General features: G+C 39.1%; 1 protein-coding gene across 12 annotated transcripts in view; it reads left to right on the forward strand.

The window, feature by feature from the left end:
- plekha6 (pleckstrin homology domain containing, family A member 6) overlaps positions 1-24,843 on the forward strand; it is an 80,231-nt gene that overhangs the window by 53,082 nt on the left and 2,306 nt on the right. For 6 of the 12 annotated variants that reach the window (XM_053652500.1, XM_053652502.1, XM_053652496.1 and 3 more), the window contains 18 exons: positions 7,790-7,992; positions 8,164-8,610; positions 9,139-9,649; positions 9,953-10,039; positions 10,479-10,532; positions 12,678-12,746; positions 12,919-12,999; positions 13,910-14,059; positions 14,425-14,520; positions 15,189-15,300; positions 16,681-16,820; positions 19,075-19,144; positions 19,445-19,539; positions 19,789-19,965; positions 21,322-21,471; positions 22,353-22,486; positions 23,159-23,301; positions 24,211-24,315. In XM_053652500.1, coding sequence (XP_053508475.1) covers positions 7,790-7,992; positions 8,164-8,610; positions 9,139-9,649; positions 9,953-10,039; positions 10,479-10,532; positions 12,678-12,746; positions 12,919-12,999; positions 13,910-14,059; positions 14,425-14,520; positions 15,189-15,300; positions 16,681-16,820; positions 19,075-19,144; positions 19,445-19,539; positions 19,789-19,965; positions 21,322-21,471; positions 22,353-22,486; positions 23,159-23,301; positions 24,211-24,305 — 2,814 coding nt within the window. In that variant the 3' untranslated portion in view covers positions 24,306-24,315. Of the gene's footprint in view, positions 1-580; positions 7,376-7,789; positions 7,993-8,163; positions 8,611-9,138; positions 9,650-9,952; positions 10,040-10,478; positions 10,533-12,677; positions 12,747-12,918; positions 13,000-13,909; positions 14,060-14,424; positions 14,521-15,188; positions 15,301-16,680; positions 16,821-19,074; positions 19,145-19,444; positions 19,540-19,788; positions 19,966-21,321; positions 21,472-22,352; positions 22,487-23,158; positions 23,302-24,210; positions 24,316-24,843 lie in introns of those variants that run through there. The other 6 variants (XM_053652505.1, XM_053652506.1, XM_053652507.1 and 3 more) reach the window with 6 other exon arrangements.

Here is a 24,843-nt window from a genome sequence, read left to right on the forward strand (position 1 = left end):
TCTCATTAATGAATGACTTGTTGTGAAGTGCTGATGGATCTGTTTTTGTAACCGCAATTGGTTTAGAAAGAAAAAAAATCTACCTTCAGAGATGTGTTGTCTGTTGATGTTGTTATTATCCTAGTCATTAAGCTGGGACATGCATGATGTCCAGCTTTATTGAGTTAGAACGCATAGGAAGTCACATAGGAAAGAGAAGATCAAAGCAATCATAGCCTCTTGTTAGTAACCCTGATTCTGTTTCAACGGTGGAAGGATTTCTGTTTTGTAGTACTGATATGGGAGTGATCTGATCTGATATGGAGAACTTCTGCACATAATTGTTTTTTTTTTGGTTCGGTCCCAGAATGCAGTCCTGTCCCAGAACGTGGGGAGACAAGCTGATAAGAAACAAGCTGCAGCCTGTTTGCGCGTGACACTGATTTGCACTTTGAGTTGGGATCGATGGCAAAGATCTGTGTATCACCATCATAAGCTGTGGAAGGACGCTTGTAATGAGACAAGCGCATTACAAGCGTTCTACTGCACATTCACAAACAAGGACTGACCAAAACTTGCAACAGTACTTGGAGTTATAGATGTAATTAAGTTCCACCAACTAGAATTAGAACCAGTCGTGTAATGGCAGTTAATAAAAACCAACAAACAAACAAACCTGCATTTAGAAGAGCAACAAGTCCACCATGGACAGAAGTGCTTGGATTGGTTCATTTGTCTGTTAGTTTGACCACTTTATACGATTTACAATGAAAATATTTATGTTGTATTTTTTGCATTTTGTCGCTGATAAAACGAAAAGTTATTTTATTTCAGCTCACTGTTGATGAACTTAAATATATATTACACTGAAAACCCTAATAGTATTAAAATCAGCACATCATTTGATCAGAAAAGAAAACCGTTTCAGTTCATTTGTGCTCCTGTTATGCCATAAAAGTCATTTTTAGTGCTTTTTTTTTTTTTTTTTTTAGCAATATGAGCCTTTGTGTAAGTTGAGAAATAAAATAAAAATAAAACAAGATATTTTTGACAACACAAACATGGCAGCAACAGACTACTATTGTTTTTGTGTTTCTTCCTCTTCTCTCTCTCTCTCTCTCTCTCTCTCTCTCTCTGTCTCTTGTTCTGTGTGTGTGTGTGTGTGTGTGTGCATGCGTGTGCGCATGTGCGCGTGTGTTTCTGTGCTATTCCCTGTCCCAAATGTCATAATTTCTGTTGATTCCAATCTTGAACAGGTACCATACGCAGAACTAGACCATGTGCTACCAGACTGGAGGCCAATCTAAAAAGCATAGGTCTAGTTTTTTGGTGCCAAATGATTTGTATTAGTTACATTGTGCAGTGGTAAAATGCCCTTTATTACACTGTTTTGGGGCATCCTTAAATTTCTGGATGTTCATGGAAAAATTTGGGAGATGTGGAGGATGATGATTATGGTGTACAGGTTACAGGAAATCGCCACTGTTTACTTTAAACCCATGTGGGTGTAACACCAGATTGTAGTGTTAGACCCAGACCCAACTGACCCAATAATATTGAGAACGCACCACCAAAATGAACATTAAGTTGCCGTAATTAAAACTCATTCATTCTTTAGTGCATCCTCAGTAAACAGTCAGGGTTGTATTGAATCCAGAGCCTAACCTGGGAACACTGGCTACGAGGCAGGAATACACCCTGGACCATACATCTTCATGGTTATTTGAAGTTGGTTGATAATTAGCAAATGACCCAGTTTCGTATCACCAAATCTAGGGCACGTCATATCACTGAAATCAGGATGTTTGCCCAGTGGGAAGGGTTGTGATGGCCTGAACTAGCTGTACTGTTCCCAATTGCTTAAGACTGTTGTCCCACGGCTGCTGGTATAGGACTCTTATCATTCACGTGGGCACTGTCTATTTACACAGCATGGATCAACTCTCAGGAAGCGTCCTGACACAGGAAGGAGGTGTGTGCGTGCATGAGGCAGACAGAGCTGGAGACTGAACACACCCATGCAATCATTCCCTCAGAGTTGCCTAGTCATTATTGGTCACAGTAATCAGTAATTACTCTAGCCTCTGTATTCTTGTTTGCGCTCATGCAGATGACGTTGTCAACACTTTAGCGCATCGAGCAGACTGTAGCCAGCCACTCCCTCGCCTTGAGCTATGAGTTTGTAAGTCTCCAGCTGTTTACTCACAAGACCAGAAGTCTGTCTAATCGTAGTACCTTTGGTGCTGGAGGGAGCAATATGAACTAGCGAGCTCTGTAATGGTTGGTGATGGGTGCAGCAAGCATCAAGTGGTGTGACTCTTGCCAGGTTTTATTTGTCCACACAGACTCCATCTGTTGCTCTTTCCGCTGCATTAACCATGCATGACTAAAGAAAAATACCTGGGTGGAGAGAGGGACATACATGCTGAGAGTGTGACAAGAAAGAGGGTCAGCTCAGGATCTTGGAAAATCTGTTGGATGTCAGTGTGTCTGAATTCTGGACGTTAGGAGAAAAAAATCAGGTTGGCATTTTTTTTTCCTGCCTTTAATAAACGTTGATGCCTCGATTTTAAGAAAGCATAAATATATTTCACCACAATGATGTGGTTTTGAAAGAAGCCAGTATAATAAATGCAGTTAATGTGACTAAAGATCTCTAAAGCCTCACTAGCTGAGAGAATTCCTCACACAATGAATGTCAAGCATTGATCATGATGTTGGATGGCTATGTGCCATAAACAGATGTAAGTCTAATCATTTCAGACACTAACTGTCAAAATGTCCATGATGCACCTGCACCACAGTCGGATTGGATTTTCTAAACCCAATTTTAAAAATGCTTTAACTTTATGTGTGATTGAGATAAATGCAACAGAGAGGCATATTTCAGTTCAGGAAAGCCAATTCTGGAGATGTGCCAATCGACATATGAATCTGGAATGATTGACGGGTGTTTTGAACGCTCCCATATTACCGGACTCTCCATAAGCCCCGCCCCCTTTCCTCAATCTCACATTAGTAACTCCTTAACTCGATTGTTCTGCTTGAAAGCAATGCTGATATCCTCACTTTCTATCAAGGTAAACATGTATGATTCATCTGGCATAATGCTTTAGAAAAAACATTGCAACTTCCTTAGAGCTGTCCAATCAACAATAGAATAATACTTTATTTAAAAAGATTTCTGATTGTTTGCTATGAAAACAACATTTCACTTCCCACTGATGAATAGATGAATAGTGTAGTGCTTATTGTTGCCAAGGGCACTCCTCAGTGACTGTCCCATAAGAACAGGAGAACATTTGGCACTGCGTAAGACAACAGGCTCGACTCAGATTACCAACATTCTGCTTCATACATCGTAAAAAACTGGCCAGGGCTCATGCCATCGTCTCCTCATCTTCCAGTTTGTTTGTGGTGTGTTGTTATAGTCTGACCAAAGTCGCACTTTTATGGGGAGTATAATATTGATTGTGTACCTTGAAGGAAAGGCATGCAGTAGTTGTGTAAGGTAGCTTACATGCTAAACACTAAAGCTTTTTTGCTTCTGCCTCGTCTCAGGTGGATATGAGCTCGTAATCCCTCTCGGTTTCTATCTGATACTCCGGTGGGAGACACTGAGCGCAAATTCTCGAGAAAGCACCACTCCTCTCACACATGCTGGGGAATGATGATGTATCAGCCATGTCTGTTCACAGCCTGGTGATGACTTTAAGCTATAATTAAGATCTAGTGTCTATGAATAGCATGGCAGCAGACAGCAAGACAGCAAGTTAATGGCTCTTGGAATGAGATTTATTTTGGATGTTTGTATGTTTTGGATGAAGGAGTTCAAAGGCATGACCAAAATAAGAGTCCGACAAGTAAAATGTCTAGTTATTCCTCTTTAGTTTTTTATCATTTGTATGCAGACCTAGTTTCATCATGTTGAGCTGTCCAGTTCAATAGAACAACACACAGCTGTCCTAACGTTTTTATGTGAGTCAGTGACACACTGTTTGTCCTGTCTATTCACACAGTTTTGTTAAATGCCTGTTATATTAAGTGTACCCTATCATTAGAAGTCATGCACGCGTGTGAAATTTGTTAAGGCAGAGTCAGCGAGGTGTGATACACATGACTGTATGGAATAGAAAAGCGGTACTGTGGCATTTTAAAAAGAGCAAACATAAACCCATGGAGCCTTGACCTTTAAGTAGAACAATATCTCAAGAGTTCAGATTTTAACTGCCAAATTCCAAGCCCTAATACCTTTCAAAAATCAAAGGAGTGTTTGATAATTTCCTAACTGAGAGTGCGTATGAACAAGAAGTATTGAAAAGGAATTGTATTAACAGTGCATACCTTTAGTACATGTTATAAAGCATGTGATTGGGATGCAGGGTTGGACTCCACAGATAGCTGTGGCATCCTCAAGATTTGAACCCGTGATCTCCGGACGACAGGGCAAACCTTTTCAGTTGGCACCACTTATTGTCTAAGTGTGATTATTAAACAAACAGAGATTGACTGACAGCCGGCTGAAAATAACAAAATGCACATATTATCTATTGGTATTATGCCTTTGCTCATCTTCTACTATTACCAAAATTAAAGTAAATTGTTTGGAAATAACACAAAAAATATAGTAACCATGAGTTACCATGAAGCTAACTCATTCTGGTAGTAAAAGTAATTACGTTTACATGGCAATTATTTTTTTTAGCCAATGGATTATTAAAACCCTGTCCAGGGTGTACCCTGCCTTGTGCCCGATGCTCCCTGGGATAGGCTCCAGGTTCCTAGAAGATGGATGGATAGATGGATGGATTATTAAAAGGATTACCCACTTTGTTCATTTGGATATTTTTTTGCATGAGTGTTTTCTTTTTCGATTGAGCTATCATTCTAATTATTAACAGATTATTAGGATGTATGTAAACATTGCTAATGTTACAAGGAAGACTGATTCTCTAGATCAGGGGTCGTCAACTGGTGGACAGTGGTCCGGATCCGGATGAGAGCTCAACAAAAAAATTCGGGATGGTTCCAAGCACAAAATACACACTGTAGCAGAACCAATAAACCTCTGAAAAAAACTGGCTATAGTTCAGAGTCTCTTATAGTTTTCTAAACCCGAACTGTCATGCTTCTGTAGCAGATGCTCTGTTTTGGCCAGTCATATGCAACTCACAGGAACAGCTGAAGGCAGCTCATCAAGAAAGGATAATGTTTTCATATACTTTCATAGATTTGCCCTTTCTTGTCTTATTAGTAACGTAATGACATGGCTTGTTGAAAAAAAGTTGCAAAACAATGTTTAAAGACGATAGGACAGAGAAGTATGCACTTGTCCTCTGCTTCATCTGCTCACAGTCCACAGTGCTAGTCAACAGTGTTAATGTGAAGTCCACGTCTGAACCGAACCACAGCCACTTCAAATTGATGTCTTAATTATAGTCGTGAACTAACCACTAACGGTTAAGCATTAAAAGTAACTGTTGTCACCATTCAGTCATGTTAGTTGCTTATCCTGACCTTCCTGAATTTTGTGTTTCACAAATATTAGCCGAAAATGAGCGACTGATTGGACACTAATGCGTGAGTTGATTTTTGTTGTGATTCCTCTGGCTGAAGTTACCTGCAGATTATTTCACAACAAGAATGAAAGCGCCCAGTGAACTGCAGGCCTCATAATGTCTGAAATCAGTCAGCATAATCATATTCTGCACTGAAAGTATGTTATAAGTGGTGTTATTTTAGGTCTGGCTAAGTCATCTAGAGTGTAGCCCAACCATTTATTATGCAGCAGCGTAGGAGTGCAATTGCTTGGGTGACACTCAAAGTTCCTCGCTCGCTTCATTTGTCTTTGGCATGTGTTTCAGGTTCAATGCAATTGATGAGGCCACATACTGTACCAGTAGTGTAATTATAGCAGTTTGTGATTCATTGTGTATATGGGTGACACACCCTCATTACCATAGCTGTCTTCATGGTGTTTTGCTTAAGATTAATGGGCCGAAATTTCAATAGTAGCCATGATTAAGTAAAATCAGGGCTTTAGCTTTGTGTTTCAGATTTCCTGATTAACTGGGTGCCATAAAGCCATAGCATTTTAAGTGGTACACACCCACACAGAATTGGAACAATAGACTGCTTTTATTTATACACATAAAATCCTTTGGGAATTAAGTTTTGGGGTTATGAAATCACTGTTTCAGTTCGGTACAGATTTGTAATCAGGTTGAGAAGGCATGGATGAGTCTCGAGCTTCTATGTAAGAAATGTTATAGATAAAGAAAACGTCTGTTTATAAGAGAGACACTGCTACATAATATAGATGTTTGTGTATGGTGATGAACTCCTGGTTATAAGGTAGACTTTTGTCGCATGTCAATATGTGTTGCAAGTTGCTGGAGAAGCACTAGAGAAGTGCTAGAGAAGCACTCTCAATAAAGGTAATATTTGCCCAGGTCATGTAGTGTGTTCATGTCCTGGTCCCTTATCTGTACCTAAATATTTCAGGCAAAGGTTAGATAATGAACTTTGTAAGTATGCTGTATATGCATATACAAAAAGTGTTTTTCTGTGTGGCTTTTGTTTTAAGTAACTCTGTTGCCCCCATGTGCTGCACCCTCTGAACTGCAGTGTACTATGTATATTTGTGTGCGTGTGTGCGTGTGTGTGTGTGTGTGTGTGTGTGTGTGTGTGTATTTAACCTAAGCTTTGTGCTTTCACTGAATTACATTTATTACATGTATTATCATAACCTTAACTCACAATAGTTTCATGTTTTAAAATATGCATGTTTATAATTAGAAGTTGTTTTGTAGCACTGCACTATAATGATGTCACAAATCTACTAATTAGGGGTGAGCGATATGGCAAAAATATCATATATCATGATGTAGTAAACGATATATTGGTTTCTTAACAAACTGCCAGGAAAACATTTATCTAAAAAAAAATATATTAATGTTTTAAATCCATTTTAAAAAGTAGATTTTAAATTGTAATTGTTATTTTAAAATAGATGTAAACTAAAGTTATAAAATGATACCACCAAATCTCAAAAAGTGTGTCATGATATTATAATTATCATATCGCTCAGTCCTACTACTAACTGATTTCTCTTTCAGGATATTAAACCTGGATTTAACCCTCTTGTTCTATTCATTGTTAGATACTCAGCTGATCCAGACAGTCTTCTTTTTTTCTTAAAAAAAAAAATAAAAATTGATACACAAAACCCATTTACAATAATAAAGCCACTTAACCCTGCAAGGTGACCTCTAGCTGACCTTCATGTCTGACCCTGTTGTCCTCACCCAGTCTCTTCCCTCCTTTTCCCTCCACCCAAACCTCTGAGGAGCCCTGAGAGAATTGGTCTCCACTGTGCCTGAACTCTCTTTAGTAGGTATGTGTGTGTGTGTGTGTGTGTGTGCCCTTTTCTCCATACCTGCATGACCCCGTGCATGACCAAAACCACATTTAGAGATTTCCATATTAGGCAGGAGCTGAAAGTGGTATGCTTAAAGTATTCTGGACGCACTGCACGCCATCTTATTTAATTAGCTATGATCATAGTGAATGTCAAAATGTACTGTATATGAGATTGTGTATGATTTTAACCAGTATACAGTGTTACATACTATGCAAATGGAATGCAATTCTCACTGTAACTCAAGAGAATTATAATCAAGGCTTTGTATATTGCATAGGGTCGTTATAAGGTCGGATTTTTTTTTTTTTGCATGTAGGTGTTTATGGTGCACACAAGACCAACTGGAGATTGTGTAATAATCTTAATCTCTTTTTTTCTGTCTTGCAGGTGTGGTTTGAGGTGGAGGAAGAAGACATGGAGGGGGAGAAGGGGGAAGAGCAGGACTCTAAAGGCAGTATTGCATTCTGTTTGCAGGCAGAACACGCTGGGACTCGTACGTACTACTTCAGCACTGACAGCTCAGAGGATAGGGAGGAGTGGGTCCAAGCCATGAGTGAGGCAGCCAAGGTCCACATTTCACCCCCTATTAGGTACACACACACACACACACACACACACATATGCATACATGCAACCATATGTACATGTATATCCTGCAGTTTTCTTTAATATCCTGAATAAACCATTTTATTATGAAGAAATCCAATGGTGCACTTAATTGTATGTAATACACAGCTTTTCTGTCCTCATTGACTCTGCAGAAAAACCTCCGAGTCCGTCCCTACAGACGAGCAGAACCACGTTCCAGTGACACAAGCACCAGAGACCAACTCTTGTCCAGAAGATGAGGACTCCAGGACTGAGCAACATCAGCCTCAGAAACAAGGAGTAAATGGGGTAGAAAGAAAACCAATACCGGCTCCCACCACACCAGTGTCCACGGATATGGACAGCCGGTTTGCGGAAAGGGGATGCCCACCTCCTCACCATCCAAACGGATGGGGCAACTATGGCTCAGGCTTCCCTTCCCAGGAGAACATAAGAGAGGTGCGTGAAGTGCAGTCCGATCCCCAAGGGAACACGGTGTTGCGCAGGGGCTTTGTGCCCAGGACGGGACCTGAGAGGATGGCACAGAGGAAGAGCTCCATGACACAGCTACAGCAGTGGGTGAACCAGCGGCGCGGCCCGCCTCAGGAGGACCTGCGGAGGTATGTATGCACAATAAAGATATTATTGTAATATTCAAATTAATGTATGTCATATTAGGTGGTATACCCTGTCAATCACAGCAACTCTAGCCAGTCATGGACATCTGTGAGTCCTTCATGTATTCATAAGAGGGCAGAAGGCAGCTGTCCTGTGACGTAGCGTTAGCTGCAGTTCAAAAAGATACAGTTGGCTAGCGTCATGTGTCAGAGGAAGTGTGTGTTATCCTTCACCGTCCAGGGTTGGTAGCTGTCTTATGATAGTGGGAGGAGTCGACTGGTGGGTGGGAATTGGCAGGTGACCAAATGGGGAATGTTTTTTTTTTTAGTTTCCTTTTCATACAGCTGTCACTGAAAGGGACTACCTCTACCTCAAGAGCCCAAATCCTGTCTATATAAGCAGCTTTCTTCTCAGTGTCCATAATGTATAGTTCAGCTGATTATCAGCACATGCCTGCTCGGGGTGGAATCCTGACTGAGAATAGATGGGATGATCTCTGTGCTGTTCTGCTCTTCCATCTTTCCCTACAGTCCATCACGGTATTACACGATGACCCGAGGCATTTCAGCAGACTACTACGGCACGTATGGTGCCCCTCCGTACCCTGACGAGTACCCACTGTACCCTCCAGGAATTCGGCCTGACAGCATCTGCTCCATGTCAGCTGCCTACGACAGGATGCCGCCCCGCTGGACTGCAGAAGAAAAGCGGCGTTCGCTGAGGGACACTGCTCTCTATGGGCCTCCCCGTGAGCCCCAGTGGATGATGGGTCCTCCTGGACCACATCCTGCCTATTACACCCAGCTAGAGTCAACACAGGGGACCATGAGGCGTCTCTCGCTGCAGCCACGCTCACGTTCTGTGCCACGCTCGCCCTCTTCGTCATCGGGAGGTGCCTACTCACCTGGACCCCCAAACTTCATCTCGCCAGCACGCTCGCCTAGTGTGCGGTTCGACAGAGTGCCCGGGCGGCTCCGAGACGATGGAATCTATGTTGATCCATCAGTCTATGGCATGCGAAGGTCTCTCAGTTCCCCCAAGGTAAATCTGATCAATAAATACATGTGCATTTCCATCGGGGTTCCTGTGGTGTACATACACCTTTATGACTACTTCGGTCTCGCATTGTTTCATACACTTAAACAGTACACGGAAAGGTTAGCTTGTATTTCATACAACGTTCAATCTATGTGCGATCTTTATTTATTAATTTCTATAGTTTTCCTCAATCAGTTTTTTGAGGAAAAGATGCCTTAGCTTACCTACAAACGACTATAGCAATCGTGTAGTCATATAATATTTCATGGTTAAAACTTATGTGTTTTCCTGATCTGTTTCTTTTAGTATGATTTTGCTGGGGATCGAAGGTCTCTCACACAAAATGTTTACCATTACAATTATCCAGCCTCTCCCTCTGTACATGGCAAAATGGTAGGTTCCAGTAATTCTGTTCACTTAGTCATGTTTAGTGTTGCCATAGACACATCTCTGTGTTTTTGTGTGATGAACTACATATATCTGTTTTGTTGGCTATGTTGCTGAGTTGTGCTTGAGTGACATTGTGACTCTGATATTTTGTGTGTGTGTGTGTGTGTGTGTGTGTGTGTGTGGTATTGCTGCTTTGTCTTAAATGCTATCTGTTTCTTTCTCTGTCTCATGCCTTGTCTCTGTCTCTGCTACTCTCTCTACTTCCTTTCTATCTTGTATACCTATGTCTTTCTGTGTATTTGTTGTGTATTTGTATTTGTTTCTGTCTCCTACATTCCATATCTGTCCCTGTGTATGTGTGGGGCTTTGCTGCTATGGCCACACCGTGTGCTGCTTCTGTGTGTGACTGACCTACTGCTGCTGCTGCTGCTACTTACACCAGGATGACATTTTAGACCTGCAGCTTCAGAGGAACTTGGATTACCTCGATCAGCAGGTACACTTAACCCAGCAGAGCAAATGCAGTATGGCTCAACTGCTTATATAGCACTGCTCTGAACATTAACACTGCTGTAGCAATCAAGCTTAAATGCACCAATTTAGAAGCTAACATGAAGCTGTGAATACTTTAGGCTGTCATACACCCTGTTCCACTTCCACGTTCACTGTCTTACCACACTGTTTCTACGAGTCTTTCCCTTTGTGTGACTGCTCATTTCTTATTTAAAAAAAAAAGAAAAATAAGTATAAAAACATTCTTCCTACAGGCGTGCAGAAAATTACAGTGTGGGATTTTATGAGAAAAATGTTTTAGCACTATCTAGGCAATGTAAGCAATAGAAATGGTGCTCACTGGTTATATCTGGCAAATAATGACAAACCTTACATTTTGTTAGAGTAGAATATAAACTGTTGAAATGTGATATACTGCAGAAAATTTTAATTGTAGTTTTTATAGGATAGAACAATATTAAAGTGAAATTATTTTCTTTTCTTATTATGTGCCTCTTGTACAACAAAGCAACAAAACTTACCAGCTAATGGTCCCTTTAAAAGCTTTCTTTGGAAAAATAGAAATGAGAAAAATGCTAGGAAGTGAATTTGTATAATGACTGATTTCTTTATACTAGGAAAATTCTGGAAGCAGCTGTTAAATATATATGGATAGAAAGAGTTTAGATTATTATTCTGAAATTTTTGTGTGTTTCCTAGTCCTTTTTGTAATATAGGAGACGTTAGACACAAATATTACAAACATTATGCTTCCCTACAGGAAATAGGATGTCTGTAATAATCTTGATCAATTCACATGGAACAGTAAGTGATAAAGTAACAGAGATAGGATTTTGATCGCTAATTATAAGGCTTGCGTAGTTCACATACCCATAACATGTATGTAACCTGTGTGCTAGGAACATTGTAAATTGGAATGGATTATATGTTTCCTGGGGCTATTTTTGCAGGTAATTTTTTTAATAGGTAATTTTAAGGTAATTTTTTTAACAGCATAATCTTGGACTCCATAGACACAGAAATCCACTGTCATTATGGACTTGGCTGGGAGTTAAATCCCATAAACACTCTGATAATTGAATTACTCCACCCATGGAAAAATAATCCAGTCTAAATAGGGCTTTAGCTTTAATTATAGGAAATATTGTGACATCTGTATTTGATGGCAAAATATGGCACATTAAAAGAGCAGTGTTTTGGCTTGTATTATGTGTTTACAATCCACAGAAACGTAACTGCTGTTTAAAGCAAAATAGTAATAGTAGTGTGGATATGTAAAAGAGAAAAAACTCTAATTACAACAAGTTGTGCTGTATGGATCGTGGCTTCCCCAACTGTCTGGTAATGAGCAAAAAAAAAAAAACCTCTCAGCAAATGATGGTGTGTTTTCTCTCAGGGAATGGAGGGAGATTACCTAATCGGAATGGTAACCCGAATGGTTGATCGTTCCACCCCCCGAGCAAAGTTATTCTCACAAGTAAGAGAAATTACAGTGGCTTCACGAGGCAGGCTTCATTTCATATTCCCTATAGGTCTACTACCACTGGGATTCATTTCAGCCTCTTGATGCCACTTTCAGGCTCAAATAAATCCTTAGCTGGTATGAGCTTGGCAAAAGCCAACACAAAGCCTGCCTCTCTGCCTAAAATCGGCATGTTGGATGTTAGGTGGTGTTGTAGAAACTTATATTGCTATTCATTTAGGTTGTAATTCTTCCTTTATTGCTCCTAATAGGGCAGGTTTCAGTATTTCTTGTTTTTATGTTGCTAAAGTCCCTTTTGTTTGCTCATATTTTTGTGTATTTTTGGTGTCTTTTGTGTCACATTCTCCATTTCAAGAGCATTGTGTCCCTTGTTTACTTATCCTGTGTATGAGTCACATGTGTTATGTCTCTTTCACCATGTGTCAGATAACACTAAGACCATCTACTATATTGTGTTTCCACACACTTGTCATTATCACAGCATCATTATCACAGCATATGGGAATGGATCGTGCTGCTGCATAAAATGTGTTATTTTTCTGTAGGTGTCAGAATGTGTCAATGCTTGTGTACTGAGTGCTGAGTCTGGTGAATTTGCTGTAAGAAGCACTCATGAATGAATTCCACTTGCTCCTCTGATTTTAGGTGCCTCCAGCGCATGATATTTACAGGGACCTGCATCCCACGCTGAAGCTCAATGAAATTGAGACCAGTGTAAGTCTTGATTTTTATCTATATGTAAATTAAGTTCAGTAATTTAATCATTCACAGTCTTTTTCTAAATTGCAGAGGCTACTTTTATTCTTTTGATCTTTCTTTAAGCATTTTTATAAAGGGAATATTTGACTAGACTCGTATATGATATGGATGATTTTTCTGTATATAGAAACTGTTGAATCGCTTGTTTGAGCAGAACAGGCTTCTGAAGGAACAGGAAGCTGTAGTACATCGGCTGCGAATGGACAAGGTATTTTGAATTTTTACTCTTTAGTGGGACATTAAAGGAAAAGTCCAGCCTTGAAAAAATGACAGTAAAAATGTGTAGATGTTAATAGTTATTCTGATGATTCTGTTTTGTTATTCCCATGAGCATTTAAAAATTCACTACTCTCAAACATAAGGGATAATGATCAGGTTTCACTTTTAGCTCCTAAACACAAAAAGCAAGAGCCTCAACATCGTATTAGTAAGAAATCAAATATAGATTTGGGGGAGACAGCAAACGTTGGAAGTTTCAGAACGCAATGCAGTTATAGGACACAGTTGTAGTTATGGAAAAGTCTCAGCTTACTAGCTAGTGAGTTACGGGGCGATGAGCACGATGCCGTTGATGGCAATGGTATCATGAATGCTGAAGCTTTGGAAGCTGATCTGTGTGAGCATAGTGTACAGATGATTAGGTGAAAGAGCTAGACAGACTAAAGGGATAAAGCACTGCTGCATTGCGCTCGTTATGGGTAGAAACGAAGCAAGGGCTAAACCCTACTGGCACCACCATTAGCAGGTAGTTGAGTTACAGCATTGTGGTTAATGTAGGAAACCAAACTGAAAATATGCTGATCAATATGTTGAGGAAAGAAGTTTAAGCCGAAACATGGTGGAGTTTTCCTTTAATATAAAAAAAATACAGATAACTTTGTTGTTAACATGTTGTTAATTTTCTAATGAAAATTAACAAGAGACATGTTTCTATTACTGAGATTATGTTAATCAGACCTGAATGTAAGCAGATGAACTCTTTTCAGTCATATCTGTGCACGCACACCTGAGTGATTAGTCGTATTATTCTGGTTTAGTAGCACAGCCATTGCTATGCTGTGAAAAAGTGGTAAAACTTTGTGACATCCTTCTTGCCCTGTGTGTTTCAAACTTTGCAGGATAACTTGGAGGCCACGCTGGTGGCCACACATCAGGACATGGAGTTGTGCAGGACTCAGCCACTGGCCATGGAGAAACTGCAGCTGAAGAAGGAGAGCTTACAGAATCAGCTCATCAATGTCCGGGGCGAGCTCTCTCAGGCTTCCAATGTAAGCTGTGCTCTAAAATAGTTTTGTAAAACTCTCAATGTCACAAATGAATGCTTTAACAAGTGAATTATCTTGTTCATCTTGAAACAGACACGTTCAAGCAGAGAATACCATAAACTGTTTAAATCCTATAGGGCTGAACTTACTTCAATTCTTATCCAAAAAGAATAGATATGTATAGATTTTTATGGTTGTAGGGATGGCAGTGCTAGAAATAAGTTGTAAGCAAATGGCCATTTTTGTGCCGTATACAAATTTAGGGAAAACATGCTTTCACTCTACTTAGATAATGTTACCTCATGAACTATAAGTGTGAGTGTCAAACCCAGCAGCTGTTAATCAGTCATATTTCTTGTTTTTTTCAGGCTCTGACCACCTCTAAAATGGAGTTTGATGCTCTGGAGGATGAGGTAAATGCTATTCATGGTGACCTGTGGGAGCAGCTGAATTCTGGAGGACAGGTACATCAACATCATCCTCATCTTCATCATCATCATCAACTTCATACTAATGACATCTGGTCTTTGTTCTCTTTAAGGCCCAGCCATGAGCACGTGCTTTTTTAATCTCTGTTAAATGACCTATGCATTAATGATATGCAATTTTGCAGTAATGTAACAGTTTAATTTCAGTGACTGATTACATTCTCCAGCAACTCCAATATGATTAATGTTAAATAGAACAACGAATACAATCATACAAAAGATACACCAGCAAACTGACCTTGATAAAAGTGAAACGTAATCAGAGATCTATTAATTACTCATTTCATTTGTTGGAGAATTGAAAAAAAGACTTGTTCTTCACAGTTCATGGACATTCTGCATATGATTAATTATTGATTAGCATATGAAAGGCTCATTACTAATTCATGAGCAAACATTCATTTCCGTGAAGCTCCTGATGGTGTTTATAAATAATGTATGTAGGTGTCTTACAGTTGTAATAAAACAGGTTTTTAGTGAAAGGATTACATGGGCTGAGTAACTGGCATTTGGGTTAAAAATCGGAGTAGAGAACAAAAAAACTTTACATTTTAAAAAGTGAGTGAGAGAGAGAGAGACAAAAAAGATAATTATATTGCTATTGAAATTAATATGCCTCTCCTCTACTGTCCTTTGTTCTCCAGAGTGAGCTGGTCCACCGACACCTGCAGAAAGAGTTCTGGAGGGTTCAGGATGTGCTCGAGGGGCTGCACAAGAACAATCCCTCTCGAGGCACAGACACGGCTAAGCACAGAGGTCAGATTCCTATGTTTATACTACATATATACATACATTGCTGTAAAAAAGTATTTGCCCACATCCTTATTTCTTCTGTTTTTGTGTATATCTCATACTAAATAGCTTTAGATCTTCAAACGAAATACAACATAAAACAATGGAAACCTGAGTAAATACACAATACAGTTTTTATTTTTTTATTGAAGAAAAAAAGTTATACAACACCTATCACCCATGTGAAAAACGAACTGCCCCCTTAAAATTAAAATCTTGTTGTGCCATCTTTAGCAGCAATAACAGCAACCAAAGCTTCCAATAACTGGGGATCAGTCTTTCACTTACGTCAAGGAACTTACTACTATGCTTTGGATCATTGTCTTGCTACATAATCCAGTTGTGCTTGAGTTTCAATTTACGGACTGAAGACCGGACATTCTCCTTTAGGATTTTCTGGTAGGGAGCAGAATTAATGTTTCCCTCAATTATTGCAAGTTGCCCAGGCCCTGAAGCAGCAAAGCATCCCCACACCATCACACTTCCACCACCATGCTTGACCATAGGTATGAGGTTCTTTTTGTGGAATTCTGTGTTTGGATTATGCCAGATGTAACAAGACCCCTGTATTCCAACCAGTTCCACTTTTGACTCATCAGTTGACAGAACATTCTCCCCAAATGTTACAGAATCATCATGGTGTGTTTTGGCAAAATTCAGACGAGCCTTAATGTTCTTCTGGGTTAGCAGTGGCTTTCGCCTCGCCACTCTTCCATGGATGTCATTTTTGCCCACTGCCTTTCTGATAGTGAAGTCATGAACAGTGACTTTTATTGTGGCAAGAGAGGCTGTAGTTCCTTTAATGTTGTTCGTTCTTTTGTGACTTCCTGGATGAGTAGTGCTCTAGTAGTCCACCAGTTCTGGAATGTCTTTCAATTTTGGCATAGTGTTTTACTGGGTAAGATATTTTAATCAACTTCATGCTGTTGAAAAAGTTCTATTTAAGTGTTGATTTGATTGAACAGGGTTTGCAGTAATCTGGCCTGGTTGTATCTAGTCCAGCTGAACCCCATTTTGAATGCAGTTTCATAGATTTGGGGAATGAGTAACTACGGGGGCAAATACATTTTCACACAGCCCCAGTTGGTATTGGATAACTTTTTTTGCTTCAATACATAACATTATCATTTAAAAACTGGATTTTGTGTTTACTCAGGTTGCCTTTGTTTTATCTTAGATATTTATTTTTATTTATTTTCATTTCTGAAAAATTTATTATGAGATATACACAAAAACAGAAGAAATCAAATACTTTTTCACAGCACTGTACCTGTGCATACCTAAATTCATCCATACATACTGTACATACAAACTTCGGCTTTAACTTTGTTTTTTTGTGTTCAGCAGTCAGCGGAGCATCAGGTTCCTTCAGCACAAACAGTCCAGCGAGCCCACTGAGCTCCGTGAGTCTAACCAGCCCAATCAGCCCTTTCTCACCTGTACCCGGCTCCCAGAATTCACCCACAAAACAGCTGGCAACAGAGGTAAGCCACTAAAAATATAACATAACACCTCAGTACAAAGTTAAATAACATTTTGCAGTACCGTACTATAAAGATTCATTATATATTTAGCAGAATTATATAAAAATGATTACAAGCTAATGCAAGAATTTAATTGTCACTTAGCACAGCACTACATGATACATAATGTCCATGTGTTGCAGACTGGGAAAACTTCTCTATTATCTAAAGCTTTGAAAACTAGACTTTTCTGAACTGAATATGATCCTCTTTTGCATATATCCCTCCCCCAAGTAAAGTTATATATTTTTTTCCCTCAAAATTGAAACATCTAAAAAAAATAATTTGCTGCTATATTTAATTTCTTATATTTTATTAAACACATAATTAATAATATAAAAATAATAAATATTACCATGAAGACTATGTCTGTCTTCATGCCCATCTTTAGAAATAGCCTACAGATGTTTTTGCAACTGCATTTGTTAAACTGGCTTCTTGATCTTTGCAGAGTTTATAAAGTTAATAAATAAAACCATTTCTTAATCATGTTGGGTAAATATATTTGTTTTCTTATTATAGGCAGAAAAACAAAATTTTGGTCAAAACCAGATTTTTTTGATTGGCACAGTATTCAGACACAGTGACCATCACCATTTAGACCTCCATGCATATGATACAAAGCAGAGCTACACTGTTAAATTAACTTCATGATGGGATGCAGTGTATTGTTTCACTTTATTTAGTCAGATTCATTAAGATGTGTTTCTTGATTTAGACCCCATGCCATCTGTTGAGCTACCATTAAATAAATTCTCAGTTGGATCCTAATCCGAAATATGATTGGTGTTGCTTAAGTCAAACCTCTGCCGTAATGTTTGTCAATTTACATTTGTATTAAACTTTTAAAGCTTTCTTTATATAACACAATCAACCACTATCCTCAATCAGTGCTCTAACAATATATTACCTGTCTTCTCACTGGCTTTGCCCTTGTTTTTGTCATAGCTCTAGGATTTGTGCCATGCCTACTTGTGTACAAATGCTAGATTTTTTTTGTAGGCAACTCCGTCTTTGTAGATGCTTACAGTGTTCTCACCTTTTGTTGATTTCTAAGGCGCCTTAAATGATCCGCTATAGCAAACTGATCTGCACATTTCATTCTATGACAAAAAGAAAGTCACATGTTCTGAACTTGAATGATCTTGTTTGTTTAGGCAGAATATTATTATAATGTCTTCAAGTTAGACTTTTTGGAGTGGATGTTTGTGGTTTGCGCTGTGTGCAGGCCAGTTTCTGCTCATGTAAAGTGTATGGCTTTAGTGAAATTCTGTGTACCTCTCTGCTCCCTGCCTGGCTGAGTAACTCCTGCTGATGCACAGCTGTCTCCTTCCTCCTCCTTCTTATCCGTTTTGTCTTTCCCTGTCATTCTTGGGCTATATTCTTCTCCTTTCTATTTCTTTTTCTCTCTCTCTCTTTCTTCTATCCTTCCTTCACGTTCCAGGAGATTGGTCCTCCACGGCCCCCACTCCCTAAGTCTTACCAACCCCTGGACCCCACCATGATCATGCCCCCTGTCCCCCCCCTGCCTTTCAACAGCAATGCCTGGCCACGCAGCATGGACAGCTATAAGGAAGACAAAGACTCGCACAGCCGAAAGGTATCTCGGAGTAGAAAAATCTTCTGAACAAAATATAACACAGCCCCCTGTCTCTAACACCAGAACCAATGTTATATCCAAGCCCTTGTGCATATCATCCCTCAAATCATATCCGTCCAGCAAGCCCTTCATCATCTACCATCAGTGGTCACATCATCATCCACTCACTACCACTCATCTCCTTCATCTCCATCCAATACTTATCTTTTCACTTTCCATCAATTTCTCTCTCCCCTCAGTATTTATTACTATGCTTGCTATTTGAAAGAGCTCTTTTTGTCATTCAATTAACAAAGCATACAGTACATTGCTTCATTCCTTCACCTTCAGTAATCCCTTTATCTTGGCTAGAGAAAGTTAAAGTAGGTTTGGCTAATGTCCTGGCTAATGTGTGTACTGTGGCGGTTCCTCCTGTTGCTACAGTGCCGCTGCTCCATTCAGTTAGATACGTACATCAAAGCAATTTACTCTACAGTCATTATCATATCACTGTCTCTATGCAATGTGTTAGTATCTGGACTGATTTAGTATTTTCAGATGATCAGGTGACCACATTTGCTGTCACTATGCTTCTTTTGTCATGAATGTATTCATTTATTCTGATTTCTTGTCCAGCACAACTACAGTTCATTAGAGGAAAAGACCAACGATTACGACTTGGAGCAAGACAGACAAGGCAATAAAGGTAGGAGAGTACACAGTCTGATCACACAGTCTCACAGTTTATTCTGAATTTAATCAGTTTAATTCCATATATAAAGATGTGGCAAGAACCTCACTGGGTTCAGACTTACATATAGTACCACACTCTCATAATTCCATATCTTTTCCTATTAGTTTCATAACAATTGGTGAATATTCATAGTACTTATTGAATAATATGCTTTAAGATGCATGACTGATATAGGGTTACATGTGCTATTTTAATATACAAATAACATTGTCAACATTGTTAACATAAGTTACATATCTTTTTTGTGTGTAGTTGGTATTGTCCCACCCAGGACCAAATCTCCCACAGATGACACGGACGGTGCCCCTAAGAGGAATGGGAGGATGCCTAATGGTCACATCTCCAGGGTGGGTCATTAGTGCCATTTCTAGATGATTATAAGAAATCTCATTAAGTAATAATATACTGTAGACTACCAAATTATCATTAATGATAATTACCTAACTATCATTAAGGTCTAGTATAGCTGAAATGAAACTATAACTAGGTTAGTTTACTTAGTTAGATAAGAGAACTACTCATTCTACACATTTCTGAAAACTATCTTGAAAGTTAACATGACATGAAATGTGATTGTTATCCTTGTCTGTTTCTAGGAGAGGCCAAAGAGCGCTGTGTTCCCAGCAGAAGTAAAGTCTAAGATGAGTGTAAAGGAGCAGAACGAGAGGATACGTCGGAACCAGAGCAGTTCAGTCAAAGACAAGAGACGCAGCCTTAATCTGTCCAACAACCAGAACTTGGATGGCCTCAAACCTTCTGTCAACTACAGAGTGGTTAGCATCTCTTTACACTTTTACCATCCGTTCATACTGACAATGGTTTATCAGGTGTCCAAGCCACATAAAACCTTGTTATATTAGGTTTCTGTATGTACAACTCCAATTCCAAAAAAAGTTGGGATGCTGTGTAAAATGTAAATATAAACAGAATGCAATGATTTGCAAATCTCATAAACCCATATGTTATTCACAATAGAACATTGAAAACATATCAAATGTTTAAACTGAGTAAATGTACAATTTTAAGAAAATAATAAGGTTATTTTGAATTTCATGGCCGTACACATCTCAAAAAAGTTGGGCCGGGGCCAACGAAAGGCTGGAAAAGTAAGTGTTACTAAAAAGAAACAGCTGGTGGAATATTTTGCAACTAATTAGGTTAATTGGCAACAGCTCAGTGTCATGATTGGGTATAAAAAGAGTATCTTAGAGAGGCAGAGTTTCTCAGAAGTAAAGATAGGATGGAATCTGGATGGAAGCATATGTTACTCTAAAATCTGTATATACCTTTCAGCATTGATGGTGCCTTTCCAGATGTGAGAGCTGCCCATTCCATGGGCACTAATGCACCCCCATACCATCAGAGATGCAGGCTTTTGAACTGAGCACTGATAAAATTCCAGATGGTCCCTCTTCTCTTTAGTCCTCTTTAGCTTAGAGGACGCGGCATCCATGGTTTCCAAAAAGAATTTCAAATTCGTCTGACCATAACCAGCATTAGTGGATGGCACGGCGAACTGTGTGAACAGACAATGAGTACTGGAGGTGTTTCTAAGCCCATGCAGTGATTTTCAATACATCCATTTCCAAACAGGTCGAGCCTGGTTTTAATGCAGGGCCGCCTGAGGGCCCGAATATCATGGGCAGGTAATATTAATTTTCACCCTTGTCCCTTGCACGCAGAGATTTCTCCTGATTCTCAGAAACCTTTGATGATATTATGTACTGTAAATGAGATATTCATAGTCTTCGTAATTTTACTTTGAGGAATATTATTCTGAAATTGTTCCACAAATTGTAGAAGCAGTTTTTGCCGATTGGTGAACCTCTGCCCATCTTTACTTCTGAAGGACTCTCTAAGATACTCTTTTTATATCCAATCATGTTACTGACCTGTTGCCAATTAACCTCCAGCTGTTTCTTTTTAGTAATACTTCCAGACTTTTGTTGCCCCCGACCCAAATTTTTTGATACGTGTTGCGGCCATCAAATTCAAAATTACCTTGTTTTTTTTCTTAAAGTGGTACATTTACTCAGTTTAAACATTTTATATGTTTTCTATGTTCAGAAAGTTTAGACATAGCAATTCAATCTTGATTATACAGGAATGTTTATTGGCTTTTTTTGTAGGTGAGGAGAAGACTGACTGCCCATGAGGTGGACATAAAGGGCCTGGAGGCGGCCGTACGAGGGATAGGCACGGAGTCTCCAAGGGAAGAAATTGCCCGACTACGGAGACAGGTGGAGCCTGAGAATTATGATCTGGATATTGGCAAAGAGGTAAAGTACAGTACTGTCCATTTGCAAGTTTAGAATAGGCTTACTCAACCAGTGGGCCATAGACCAAATCCTGACTATTTAAAATTTTAACTGAAGCTGGCAGTGTTATTATTATTATTATTATTATTAGTAGTAGTAGTAGTAGTAGTAGTAGTAGAAGTAGTAGTAGCAGTAGTAGTAATAGACGATGAAGAAGAAGAAATAACAACTACAAAACACTACCAGCTTCAGCTAAAATTTAATATAATTAGGATTTAGCCTATGGCAAAGAGAATTACAAAATAATGAAGATACAATTATTATAGTTACTTACTTCTAATAAGTAAATAAACTATTCTTGTAGATGAGAAAAAGGTTAATGAATTATTTCATATTTATTAATAGCGTGTCTGTCCCTACTGAATAACCAAAAGCATAGATATGGGCCAAATATTGGTGATACTAAATATTCTAGACGTCAGTTCCTCCCATTCTGTATGTTTCTGATATCATCTCTCAGCATCCACACTGATATATATAGTCAGGCTGGAATGACAGATACTTGATCAGTTTACCATCAAAATAATGGTTGTTAAATTAGTGTTTACTGGGCAAAGAGAGTGTATGGCCCAACAAAAATAAACTGCAAAAATTAGTTTAAAAATTACAGTTATTAATTTAATTCAAGTCTTACTTGTAACCCATGTGCTTTGCCAATGTAACCCACATGAATAGGTTATAATAAGCCTACATTACAGTCCCAGTTGAATAGACCTGGTTTAGATCATGCTATGCCAACAGTATCGACAGATTGTTCAGAACTGATTGAAAGTAGCCTGCAATCACCAGGCAAAGGTGGCTTTGTGAGATATTGATAGATGTCTGACTCTATTTTTTTTCAGCTGTCTGCCCCAGACAAAGTGTTAATTCCAGAGCGGTATCTTGACATAGAGCCCAGCACGCCGCTCAGCCCAGAGGAGGAGCGAGAGAAACAGAAGAAGGTGGAACGGATAAAGACGCTTATTGCCAAATCAAAGTAGGTTACAGCTGTCCATTGCTTACACATGGGGGGTGTTGTGTATAGCAGTGATTTGGAGCATAGTAGGTTTACTAGTATGTTAGACAGGCTCAGATTGTTTAAAATGTTATATTTAGTTATGTGATTTTATGTTATGTCATGTTGCGGTTCTTATTTCCCCCACAAATTTCCCAACTTTAGATGGGTGTGGGTTGATTTCTCAAAATACCAGTATAAATCTGCATATAACCTCCAACCCATGAATGCAATGTGCAATGTACACCTTACACTGCATTCTAGAGCAATTTGTGCAGATAAACACTGAAACAGCTTTTTATAGTCTATAGACTATATATTTTATAGTCTTTGTTCACCTCAGTGTGAGCTAGAAGCAATTGGATATACACTAACTGTCCACTTTATTAGGAACACCTCTACAGCTGTTAATTTATGCAGTTATCCAGTCAGCCAATCATGTGCCAGCAGTGCAGTAGTCTTTTTATTTAGGCATTTTTGAAAATTGTACTCATATGAAAAGGGTACACTACAAAATACTAAGTCATAGGAGGTTGGGAACTGGAACAAACAAACTGGTTGGGATTGAAAAATAACAAGACATAAGTGGAACAAAATATATACAGATAGCATTAATGGTGAATGTTGACAAACCAGCCCTGTGTGCTTCCCCAGCCTGCAGAATGTTGTCCCGGTGTTGGACGGCCCTTCAGAAGCCCAGGCTAACCCTGAGCAGAAATTGCAGGAACAGGAGAAACGCATCGAGATTTCTTGCGCTTTGGCTGCCGAGGCCTCCCGCCGCTCCCGCCTGCTCTCTGGTGAGGAAGCCTGCCGTCCCGAGGAGCCTGGGCAACCCCTATCTGACCTCTGACCCCTGTTTGACCCTTTGTGTCGTTCACCAACCCTGTCCACTCTCACTGTCCCTCACTTTCTTAAAACTCGTACTTCAGAGCTAAGGTGGCACATGACATTTAGAGCTGTGCTCTAAAAAATGTAACTGCAAGATCAAGAACAAATAGGAAATTATATATATACTGTATAATACAGGCAATAGTGTTAACTCGTTAAAGTATTTTGTACAAATAGGTATCTTGTACAAAATATGAATTTCTGTAACCTCTGCTCTGAAGTACTGTCTATTCCCATACAGAACTGAATATATTGTCAAATCAGAACAAGTGAAGAACTTCATGTTTTATAACTGACTTTTCTTAAGCCATTTATTTCTCATGTACAAGACACACCCACATCATGTGTACATGCAAGACCATTTAAGATATCGTTAGGTAAAGTTAGAGATCACGATTAAAACTTGTCACAGAAAAAAATAAATGGAGAGAAGCACCTCTCATTTTGCTGCGTTATATAATTGCTTTGAACTGTTTTTACTTTAAATATGTTTGCTTTGTATAGTTATATAGTAGATACCATTTCTCTTCATTCACGCTGATGCTGAATCCCTCAGGATTGTGAGTTCTGACTGTGTGCTCCAGCACTTTCTTTATAGTATTCTTTCAGTTCCTGAAGCTTTTTATATCATGCTTTTTTCATTCAGCAGTCTGCCTTGTGGTCCTCTGAGAACAAGGCAGACTACCTCTCTGTTCCACAACCCTTTCTTATTCTTATTTATTTATTTATTTATTCATTCATTCATTCATTTATTTATCGATTTATTTATTTAGCGTGTGTGAATTTTCCCATCATTTCGTCCCACCATTGCATTGCAGCCCAGATAATCCCGAGTCCCCCTGCCTCCCCGACCAACCTGGCCCCTCCCCCTTCCTCTGGCTTCTCTGACTCCTCCCACATCATGAAGGTGTGAGTGTGTGAAGGTGAGTTCCACTCACTGCACAAAGGCCCTTCGCCCTTTTTTTATTCACTTCCCTTCTTCCCATATGTTCCCTGTGTTCCAGTACTGTTTTTATACATCATGCAGTTTCCACTTGCCTGAAAATGTATTATCAGTAAAATAGCTAATATTTTAAAAGAAACAATTTGATTGCCTACAGTCTAGGATTTATGTAGTACATGATTCTACCTATACTTATACAACTATGTACAAATTTATTACCGTGCTAGCTAGTTACAAAAATATTATACAAACTACCAAGATCATTCCTTCAGTTACACTGATAAAACAGTATTGGAATGCTGGGGTAGAGTGCTCCTTTTGGCCTTGCTTTGCTCTTACATTTTTATTTTCAGTGGAGCTTCTCTCAAGCGTTTAGTACACCAAAGTACAGTTACCAAAAACCAAAAAAAGAAAGGGAGCTGGCAAATTCTTTTAATATTGCAAAACAGTAAGTGATGTTTTTCCAAGCAAGATAAGAAGGAATTACTTGAATTGAATTGGATTTTCA

The sequence above is a fragment of the Ictalurus furcatus genome, chromosome 21 (genome assembly GCF_023375685.1).
Source record: "Ictalurus furcatus strain D&B chromosome 21, Billie_1.0, whole genome shotgun sequence".
NCBI classification, from domain to species: domain Eukaryota; kingdom Metazoa; phylum Chordata; class Actinopteri; order Siluriformes; family Ictaluridae; genus Ictalurus; species Ictalurus furcatus.